General features: G+C 43.0%; 1 protein-coding gene across 1 annotated transcript; it reads left to right on the top strand.

Moving 5' to 3' along the window:
- Positions 1 to 222: 222 nt before the first annotated feature.
- On the top strand, positions 223 to 2,307 carry LOC134654750 (uncharacterized). Its single transcript, XM_063510220.1, has one exon. It carries the CDS (start codon positions 223 to 225, stop codon positions 2,305 to 2,307), a length of 2,085 nt encoding a protein of 694 aa, XP_063366290.1.
- The last annotated feature ends 8,394 nt before the right edge of the window (positions 2,308 to 10,701 follow it).

Genomic DNA, 10,701 nt, shown 5'->3' with positions numbered 1-10,701 from the left:
ACATACTTGGAGCTATTTTTTGACCTTGGTTCGAGATTTGTAGCTCAACCAGGAGTGACGCTACAGCCCGTCGCATAAAATAATTTTAAGTTTGTTTTTGCTGTTTTGGTTCTGCTGCGACTCGCACTTGACCAAAATAGTTAGGTTAGGTTAGGTGTTTTGGTTTTTCACCTTTTTTAGGCGAATTCCACCCATAAGGGGTGGTCTTCGCGTAGTATTTGTATGGATAACCCCGCGCAGGGGTTGAATCCGGAGATGGCTCCAATAACTGGGCCCCATAAAGGGGCTTCAGGGGCGGGTTCTTCGACCTCGCCCGACTGGGAGGAACCTATGGATGGCCAGGACAGGGCTGAGGCCGCCTCCAAGAAGAGGCCCCATGAGGGAAACCGGGTCCTGGATTATGAGACTCACGTTGGGAGCGGGCCTAAAGTTAGCACCTCGCTGAGGGGTAGGGCCAAGGCCATGGCGAAGAAAGCCTCCATAGGCCACTTTACCGGCCTGGCAGCAGCCAAGGCCAGACTGAAGGCATATAAGGAGGACTTGCTCTTGGAGGTGCTGGACAGCCAGGAGGGAAAGGGAAAGGGAGTGGTCCCCCCTTTACTCCTGAGAAGGTCCCAGGGGGACAACAAAAAGAAGGGGGATAAGGAGCCGTGGATGGTGAGCCCGTCCCCTTCTCCAAGTCAAGAAATGACAGAAAGCAGCCCGCCCCTATACACAGGGACGGACTACATAGAAATAGTGCGGGAGGCGACCCATATTATCCTAGAGGCTGCCGGAAAATCCGGCAACCTAAATGGACAAGTCTGGGGCAAACTGAACCAGGCCTGCCGGGACATCCTGGCGGCGACTGACGTCCTGGCGGATAGAGTAGAGGACGAGGAGTTGCGGGCCTTAAAGGAGGATAATAACCGAATGCGGGAGCAACTTGCCCAATGCCAGTCCGAGATGAAGGCCCTTCGTAGAGCCTTCTCTGAGAGGACGATCCAGCCCCCACAGGCCCCGACGGCCCAATGCGACCAGGCGACGGACTTTTCTGAGGCCCTCAAAGAGGCCCTCAAGGAATTAAAGGAGGATCTGAAGCGGGACCTTACAATTACCATGGGAAACATGATCTCGGCCCGCACGGGCCATTTCCCTGAGCCGGTCCCCCGCCCTCCTCTCGCTGCGGACAGGAATAAGACGATTGCGAACCAGCCGGAACCTCTCTCTGGGGCGCCGCCCTCAAGGGCAGTGACAGGTGCGCCGCCCACAAGGCAGCCTAAGGCCCCTGTGGCCCAGCCTTCGGCACCAGCGACCAAGAAGAGGGCTAACTCTGCTCCTAGGCAGAAGACGGTGAAGGAGCCTAGTGCCTCTCCACTCTCGCAGCCGGCAACAAAAACACAAGAGCCTGCTGAGTCTTGGACGCAGGTTGTCAGGAAGGGCAATGGCAAATCCGCCAAGCCCCCTTCCCCCCCTGCCGCCCCGGCTCGGAAACCGGCACCAGCGGGCCCACGGAAGCTGGTTGTGCCCGCCACGGCCGCGATCGTGATGGCCTTGAAGCCGGAGTCTGAGGCGACATACGCCTCAATTTTGTTTAAGGTCACCAAATCGGTGAAGCTTGCTGATGTGGGTGTAGAGCACGTCAAGGTCCGCAAAACAGCTGCTGGAGCCAGGATACTGGAGGTGTCCGGGTCCGACAATGGTAGGGCGGCTGACGAACTCTGCCGAAAAATGACGGAGGTGATCGGAGAGGAAGCCCGAGTATACAGGCCCACCAAAATGGCGGACTTACGCATTTCGGGCTTAGATGAGGCAGCCACTCAGGAAGAGATCGCGGGAGCAATCGCTAAATTGGGAGAGTGCTCAATAAATGAGGTTAAGGTGGGATCGATTAGGGCCCAATATAATGGGACAGCGTCGACTCTGGCACAGTGCCCTATAACGGCAGCCAAGAGGGTCACCGCAGCGGGTCGACTGCAAATAGGATGGTCCTCGGCTTTGGTAGTGGCGCTGGACCCAACACCGATGAGGTGCTTCAGGTGCATGGGCACGGGGCACACCAGAGCACTATGCCCGTCGCCAGTAGACAGGAGCGGGCTCTGCTTCCGGTGTAGCAGGCCGGACCACAAGAGGGTGGACTGCAAGGCGGAGACTGCCTTTTGCTCGGTATGTCATGCGGCCAAACGTCCAGCGGGACACATAATGGGTGGCTTTTCTTGTACGCCCCCACCAGCAAAAGGCAAAGAGGCTCTTCTGAAGACCCAAAGAGCCCCTCCAATGAGTAACATCGACCAACGGGCCTGTGAGGGACAAAATATGGATATTTAGGCCCTACACGTCTGGGGGGAGAATCAGAGTGGTCATTGATTCTCCCCTCCCAAAGTGCGGGTTCCCTGGGGACGCCGGGAAAAGACGGGGGGCATCATGGAGGAATGAATGCGCGAGCCCATGATGCCCCCATACAACGTCTGAGAGGGGGACAACGGAGTGGGGTTTAGTGGGTATTCTCTTTCGCTCATTCTCGCTAGGAGAGTGAGTCGAAAGAGCGAGTCCCACATACCCTCCCCATTATGGCCTTGCCCCACGGCCGGGGAGGGATGCGTAAACGCATTCCCCACTCCGTCAACAAAAAAAAAAAAAAAAAAAGGTTAGGTTAGGTTAGGTTAGGTTAGGTTAGGTTAGGTTAGGTTAGGTTAGGTTAGGTTAGGTTAGGTTAGGTTAGGTTAGGTTAGGTTAGGTTAGGTTAGGTTAGGTTAGGTTAGGTTAGGTTAGGTTAGGTTAGGTTAGGTTAGGTTAGGTTAGGTTAGGTTAGGTTAGGTTAGGTTAGGTTAGGTTAGGTTAGGTTAGGTTAGGTTAGGTTAGGTTAGGTTAGGTTAGGTTAGGTTAGGTTAGGTTAGGTTAGGTTAGGTTAGGTTAGGTTAGGTTAGGTTAGGTTAGGTTAGGTTAGGTTAGGTTAGGTTAGGTTAGGTTAGGTTAGGTTAGGTTAGGTTAGGTTAGGTTAGGTTAGGTTAGGTTAGGTTAGGTTAGGTTAGGTTAGGTTAGGTTAGGTTAGGTTAGGTTAGGTTAGGTTAGGTTAGGTTAGGTTAGGTTAGGTTAGGTTAGGTTAGGTTAGGTTAGGTTAGGTTAGGTTAGGTTAGGTTAGGTTAGGTTAGGTTAGGTTAGGTTAGGTTAGGTTAGGTTAGGTTAGGTTAGGTTAGGTTAGGTTAGGTTAGGTTTTTTTTTTTTTTTTTTTTTTTTTTTTTCGGTGAGGGAGGAAATACTCATGTATACCGTCAGCCCGGGCCGACAGTTATGTCCGACTCAGCTGGGAATGGAGCCCAGCCGCCTACGGACTAAAACCTCCCCCACTTGTGTATAGTGTGATATATAGTGATTTAGTGTGTGTTTAGTGTTGCTGGGGTGTTTGTGGTTTGGATTTATGGATATCTGTCAGACGCTAATGGTGTACATCTGGCCAGCTATCCTAAATAAGAATTTTGAGGGGGGTTAGTTCTGCCGCCCGACCGCCCGCCTCATTACAAAAGTCCATGAGTGCGGGCGGTCGCCCGACCACCGCCCCCCTGCAAGAGATTGGTGATAATATAAAGTAATTAATAATTATTTTTACGTGTTCATGTGGTGAGTGAGTGACAGAGCAAATAATGGAAATTTAATATTAATTTTGATTTCACAACTTACAAGTTGCAATATACAATTAAGAGTCTAATCATATTCACAAAATTTTCAAAGTTAAACAAAGAAAATACTGTTTACTGTTTAGGTTTAACAAAGTATAAAATGCAAATTAGTTACAGAATAAGCAGAGTTACAATGTATAGCAAATAAGTCGGTAGTTTATTATTGTCCATAATCGATGCGGCACTTGATTCTGTGGTTAGGTTAGGTTAGGTTAGGTTAGGTTAGGTTAGGTTAGGTTAGGTTAGGTTAGGTTAGGTTAGGTTAGGTTAGGTTAGGTTAGGTTAGGTTAGGTTAGGTTAGGTTAGGTTAGGTTAGGTTAGGTTAGGTTAGGTTAGGTTAGGTTAGGTTAGGTTAGGTTAGGTTAGGTTAGGTTAGGTTAGGTTAGGTTAGGTTAGGTTAGGTTAGGTTAGGTTAGGTTAGGTTAGGTTAGGTTAGGTTAGGTTAGGTTAGGTTAGGTTAGGTTAGGTTAGGTTAGGTTAGGTTAGGTTAGGTTAGGTTAGGTTAGGTTAGGTTAGGTTAGGTTAGGTTAGGTTAGGTTAGGTTAGGTTAGGTTAGGTTAGGTTAGGTTAGGTTAGGTTAGGTTAGGTTAGGTTAGGTTAGGTTAGGTTAGGTTAGGTTAGGTTAGGTTAGGTTAGGTTAGGTTAGGTTAGGTTAGGTTAGGTTAGGTTAGGTTAGGTTAGGTTAGGTTAGGTTAGGTTAGGTTAGGTTAGGTTAGGTTAGGTTAGGTTAGGTTAGGTTAGGTTAGGTTAGGTTAGGTTAGGTTAGGTTAGGTTAGGTTAGGTTAGGTTAGGTTAGGTTAGGTTAGGTTAGGTTAGGTTAGGTTAGGTTAGGTTAGGTTAGGTTAGGTTAGGTTAGGTTAGGTTAGGTTAGGTTAGGTTAGGTTAGGTTAGGTTAGGTTAGGTTAGGTTAGGTTAGGTTAGGTTAGGTTAGGTTAGGTTAGGTTAGGTTAGGTTAGGTTAGGTTAGGTTAGGTTAGGTTAGGTTAGGTTAGGTTTTTTTTTTTTTTTTTTTTGCGTGGGTGGAGGAAATCCTCATTGGATACTGCCGGCCCGAATCCGACAGCATGCCCGACTCAACTAGGAATTTGCCCAGTCGCCTACGGACTAAAACCTCCGCCCTGTGCAGTTTTGATTGTACCAGGGACGCGGTGCTAATGGTATACACGTTGTCCATGGGTGTGATTTGTGTGGGAATTTTAATGATTTAGTGTGGTGGGTTTATGTTGTAGAATTGTTGTTTGGTGTAGAATACCTAATGTCTGTATTAGTATGTAAGTGAAGAGGTAGGAGGAGAATATGGAAGGGATTTGGGGTTTCGGGGTATGGCGAAGTAACACGAGTAAAAATCAACAATGAACATATTTACAATTTGCGCCGCCACGCTACCGCGCCGAACGGTGAAGTCCCGGCGCGGCAACGCAACGGCGCAGCAGACACGAGTGAAGATCAGCAATTATCCTATTTACAATTATATTTACAATTTGCGCCGCCACGCCACCGCGTCAGCACAATGAGCAGTGAAGCTCCGGTGACGCGACAGCGCAGCACAACAAACATCTAAAATTCTTAATCTAAAAGTTATTTGTAAACAGTTTTAGGTTCTCGCTTTGTGCTCGAGTGTATTACCGTTTCTTGTAATATTTTAGGGTCCATAATTGATTTTTCCTCTTATTTTGGTAGACATCAAGCATATGTAGGGGCAAGCAGCCGAAGTAGCACTATGCTTAGTGTTGGTCTGTAGATTGTTTTTGGAGGCATGAGAGGCGCAATTGTAGCATTTGATTTGGTTGTAGTCATCTTTTACTGGGCATCGCTTGTATTCGTGCCCAGTAACTGCGCAGTGAGAGCAAGTGGCAGTGTCATTCTTAGTGCATCGTTTGCGAGTGTGTCCAATCTGTAGGCACTGGTAACATTGTAGAAGTGGTATGTATTCACCTGCATACACTTTCTGGTGGTCTACGTTTAATTTAGCAACTTTGATGATTGTCTTGAAGATCTCGGGTGTCGTCTTGAAGACTGCGTTATACAGCTTTGGATTTCTGTTGGCTCTCAGAAAGTGTAAAGTGAAGTCTCGCTCATCTTTGATGACTGCGGCGAGTTCAGTGTTCTGTCCAATGATGACGTTCGCTAGCTGGTCTGCTTTAACGTTCTCCGATACGCCCTTTAGGATAATCATGGGTGACAGGGATTTGGACTTTTCAGCGATGACCTCGCAATTTGAGTCGTTCGTCATAGAGATTACCCTGTCGCGCTGTTCTGGTGTATCAAATTCGACACGTACCTTGTTATTTGACACGTGTTTTGTGTTAGCAGGGGCGAAATTAGAGTTTCTGAACGAGATGCTCTTCTTCCATATCTCCAGGGTCTCAACAGGGCTGTTAACTGCCGCTTTAGCAGTGAGAATAAGGGCCGGTTTATTTACAGGAATGTCCGGTGGTGTGGTAGTGCGAGTGATAACTTTGGAACGAAATTCTGTGCTTGCTGCCACAGTGGCGTATGATTGTCCATTTCCGCCTTGTCGCGCAGTGCTGCTCACTGTGGAGTTTGTCCAGTCATCCTTGATCTTTTGGAATTCAAGCTTAATAGTATTTTGTATGAGTGTGGTGATGGTCTCTTCCTGAACGCCGCTTATAGTTTTATTATGTCTCGCTTGGCTGATGGGTGTAGGTGGTGGTTTTCCGCTGTTTAGGAGTGCATCCGATGAGGGTGTCCTCAGCGTGTTATTTTTTCGGACCTGGCCGGTGAGTGATTTGATGGATTTTGTTATATTGAGTACCTTTTCTTTTGCTTCCCTGGTGACGCTCCGTTGGTTAGATTTTTTACCTGGTAATAGGGTGGAAGTTATCTCGTCACACCATTGAGTTACCTTCTCAAAGTATTTCATCATGTCGGCAAGCTCGTGTAAATCTTCAATCGAGGAGTCTGTATCTGACTCTATACAACTGTATTGGAGTGTCATTTCTTGAGATTCTTCCTCGTTTGGCTCGTGTTCAGTTTCCGGGGTATTTTGTGCGATATGTGTCGCAGCGGGTGTCCTGTTAGCAACCGCATCCAATTCTCGATCCATCTCGGGAGTGAGGTCATCATTTCTTCGTTGTGTTGCTGTGATGCCGGTTGTCGAGCTGTATGAGCTTGTTCTTGATCGAAAAAGAAGATCGATGTTCTCTGTAGGCGAGTTATCGCGTGTATTTTCATTGTCTAATTTCGAGCAACCAGGTTTGGGTGACTGGCGAATCTGCGATGATTCATCTTCTGTTCTTTTTACAGCCCGGGTACGTGATCGCGTGTACGCGGGGGAGTGGGTTGGCGAGTGTATGATGGGCATTTTGGCAGATTTAGAGTATTAAAATTATTAAATCTTAAAACTCTAATTACAGATAATCTAACTAGACAACAAGCATCAAATGTATTCGTATAACTATTTTTTAGTGTATTACAATAAACCAAAATCAAAAATTTTGGAAAAAAGTCCGAGACAAAAAAGTTCGTTTTCAAATTATAATTACGTCAAAACCAAGGAGTGGCGCGACTAAATATTACTTTACACAGAAACTACTTTATAAACAATTCTAAAATTTTGTATGATTATTGTCCGATAACATATGCATTAAAACTGTATGAAATAAGTGTGCGTAGTCTATCACACTTTCGAGAAATTAAATGTTAAAGTTACAAATTTTTTAGGCAAGAATATCTTGAATATCTCAAAAACTATTGCACCAATCAGAATTCCGTTTTCTGTTATATGTTACTTATAAGTTCTATAATCTAATACTATTATCAAAATGAGCCAAAGATTTACGGGATTCAAAATTAGTCGGTTTGAAATTATTAAATCTTAAAACTGTAATTACAGATAATCTAACTAAACACCAAGCATCAAAGTATTCTTATAACTATTTTTTAGTGGATTATAATCAATCAAAATCAAAAAATTGAGAAAAAAGTGCAAGACAAAAAAGTTGATTTCGAATTATAGTTACGTCAACGCCAAGGAGTGGCGCGACAAAATATTACTTTACACTGAAACTACTTTATAAACAATTCTGAAATTTTGTATGATTATTGTCCGATAACATATGCATTAAAACTGTATGAAATAAGTGTGCGTAGTCACTCACACTTTCGAGAAATTGAATGTTAAAGTTACAAATTTTAGGTTAGAGAATCTTGAATATCTCAAAAACTATCACACCAATCAGAGTTCCGTTTTCTGTTATATGTTACTAATGAGTTCTATAATCTAATACTATTTTCAAAATGAGCCACGCTTAGACGGGGTTCAAAATTTGTCGGTTCAAAATTATTAAATCTTAAAATTCTAATTACAGATAATCTAATTGACCAACAAGCATCAGAAGTATGTTGAAACTATTTTTTAGTGGATTACAATCAATCAAGATCAAAAAATTGGGAAAAAAGTGCAAGACAAAAAAGTAGGTTTTCAAATTATAGTTACGTCGAAACCAAGAAGTGGCGCGACAAAATATTACTTTACACAGAAACTACTTTATAAACAATTCTGAAATTTTGTATGATTATTGTTCGATAACATATGCCTTAAAACTGTATGAAATAAGTGTGCGTCGTCTCTCACACTTTCGAGAAATTAAATGTCAAAGTTACAAATTTTTAGGTTAGAAATTCTTGAATATCTCAAAAACTATTACACCAATCAGAGATTCGTTTTCTGTCATATGTTACTAATAAGTTCTCTAATCTAATACTATTATCAAAATGAGCCAAACTTTACGGGATTCAGAATTGGTCGGTTGAAAATGATTAAATCTTAAAACTCTAATTACAGATAATCTAACTGGACAACATGCATCAAAAGTATTCTTAAAACTATTTTTTAGTGGATTACAATAAATCAAGATCAAAAAAATTGGGAAAAAAGTGCAAGATAAAAAAGTAGGTTTTCGAATTATAATTACGTCAAAAACAAGGAGTGGCGCAACTAAATATTACTTTACGCAGAAACTACTTTATAAACAATTCTGAAATTTTGTATATATATTGTCCGATAACGGTTACATTCAAATTATATAAAAAAAGTATGCGTCATCACTCAAAATTTCGAAAAATTAAATGCCAAAGTTAAAAGTTTCATAAAAATAAGTTTTTAGTTTGTAAATCTTAAATAACTCAAGAACTATTACACTGATTTGAGTTCTGTTTTCTGTTATACAGTCCTAGTGGATTAAGGAATCCAATTCCAATTTCAAAATTAGCCGCACTTATCGGGAACTAGTTTTTTCCAAACCACGTGGTTTTAGTTTTTCTTCGAAATCTTCGGGGTTTTAGTCAGGAAATTTATGAAACTTGCACAGAGTATAGAGTTTATCAAGCCGCTTATGGTAGTATTTAAAAATTAGTATGTCGTCGATCTATTTAACGAGTTATACGCAATTAAGTCACTATTATTCAGACACTTGGAGGTTAAAGGGTTAATTGTACTTACGCCTACTTAGTTAGGTCAAATCCAGAATCACATCCATATGAGAAATTCACTAGGGATCACTCACATATAAAAACAGTGTCTCTATCACTGATATTTCACTTTTCACAGGAGTTTCGCCTATAGCAACGGAAAGTTTGTCACTATTTTGCTCACTGTGCTTCACAAGGTTGTCCGATTTCACAAATTTTTGCACAACCGTATAGTCCGAGTCAGCGCGCGTGTTTTGATGTATAACACATAAGGGTTTGAGGGAAAAAACCGAGAGTTTTGAATTTTAAAGCGCGGAGCGACGCGAAAACGATGCGTACACTCTGAGCGCTTGGTTAGGTTCGGTTAGGTTAGGTTAGGTTAGGTTAGGTTAGGTTAGGTTAGGTTAGGTTAGGTTAGGTTAGGTTAGGTTAGGTTAGGTTAGGTTAGGTTAGGTTAGGTTAGGTTAGGTTAGGTTAGGTTAGGTTAGGTTAGGTTAGGTTAGGTTAGGTTAGGTTAGGTTAGGTTAGGTTAGGTTAGGTTAGGTTAGGTTAGGTTAGGTTAGGTTAGGTTAGGTTAGGTTAGGTTAGGTTAGGTTAGGTTAGGTTAGGTTAGGTTAGGTTAGGTTAGGTTAGGTTAGGTTAGGTTAGGTTAGGTTAGGTTAGGTTAGGTTAGGTTAGGTTAGGTTAGGTTAGGTTAGGTTAGGTTAGGTTAGGTTAGGTTAGGTTAGGTTAGGTTAGGTTAGGTTAGGTTAGGTTAGGTTAGGTTAGGTTAGGTTAGGTTAGGTTAGGTTAGGTTAGGTTAGGTTAGGTTAGGTTAGGTTAGGTTAGGTTAGGTTAGGTTAGGTTAGGTTAGGTTAGGTTAGGTTAGGTTAGGTTAGGTTAGGTTAGGTTAGGTTAGGTTAGGTTAGGTTAGGTTAGGTTAGGTTAGGTTAGGTTAGGTTAGGTTAGGTTAGGTTAGGTTAGGTTAGGTTAGGTTAGGTTAGGTTAGGTTAGGTTAGGTTAGGTTAGGTTAGGTTAGGTTAGGTTAGGTTAGGTTAGGTTAGGTTAGGTTAGGTTAGGTTAGGTTAGGTTAGGTTAGGTTAGGTTAGGTTAGGTTAGGTTAGGTTAGGTTAGGTTAGGTTAGGTTAGGTTAGGTTAGGTTAGGTTAGGTTAGGTTAGGTTAGGTTAGGTTAGGTTAGGTTAGGTTAGGTTAGGTTAGGTTAGGTTAGGTTAGGTTAGGTTAGGTTAGGTTAGGTTAGGTTAGGTTAGGTTAGGTTAGGTTAGGTTAGGTTAGGTTAGGTTAGGTTAGGTTAGGTTAGGTTAGGTTAGGTTAGGTTAGGTTAGGTTAGGTTAGGTTAGGTTAGGTTAGGTTAGGTTAGGTTAGGTTAGGTTAGGTTAGGTTAGGTTAGGTTAGGTTAGGTTAGGTTAGGTTAGGTTAGGTTAGGTTAGGTTAGGTTAGGTTAGGTTAGGTTAGGTTAGGTTAGGTTAGGTTAGGTTAGGTTAGGTTAGGTTAGGTTAGGTTAGGTTAGGTTAGGTTAGGTTAGGTTAGGTTAGGTTAGGTTAGGTTAGGTTAGGTTAGGTTAGGTTAGGTTAGGTTAGGTTAGGTTAGGTTAGGTTAGGTTAGGTTAGGTTAG

The sequence above is a fragment of the Cydia amplana genome, chromosome 15, assembly GCF_948474715.1.
Source record: "Cydia amplana chromosome 15, ilCydAmpl1.1, whole genome shotgun sequence".
Taxonomy (NCBI): Eukaryota; Metazoa; Arthropoda; class Insecta; order Lepidoptera; family Tortricidae; genus Cydia; species Cydia amplana.
This window is presented reverse-complemented; position numbering and strand designations above follow the sequence as displayed.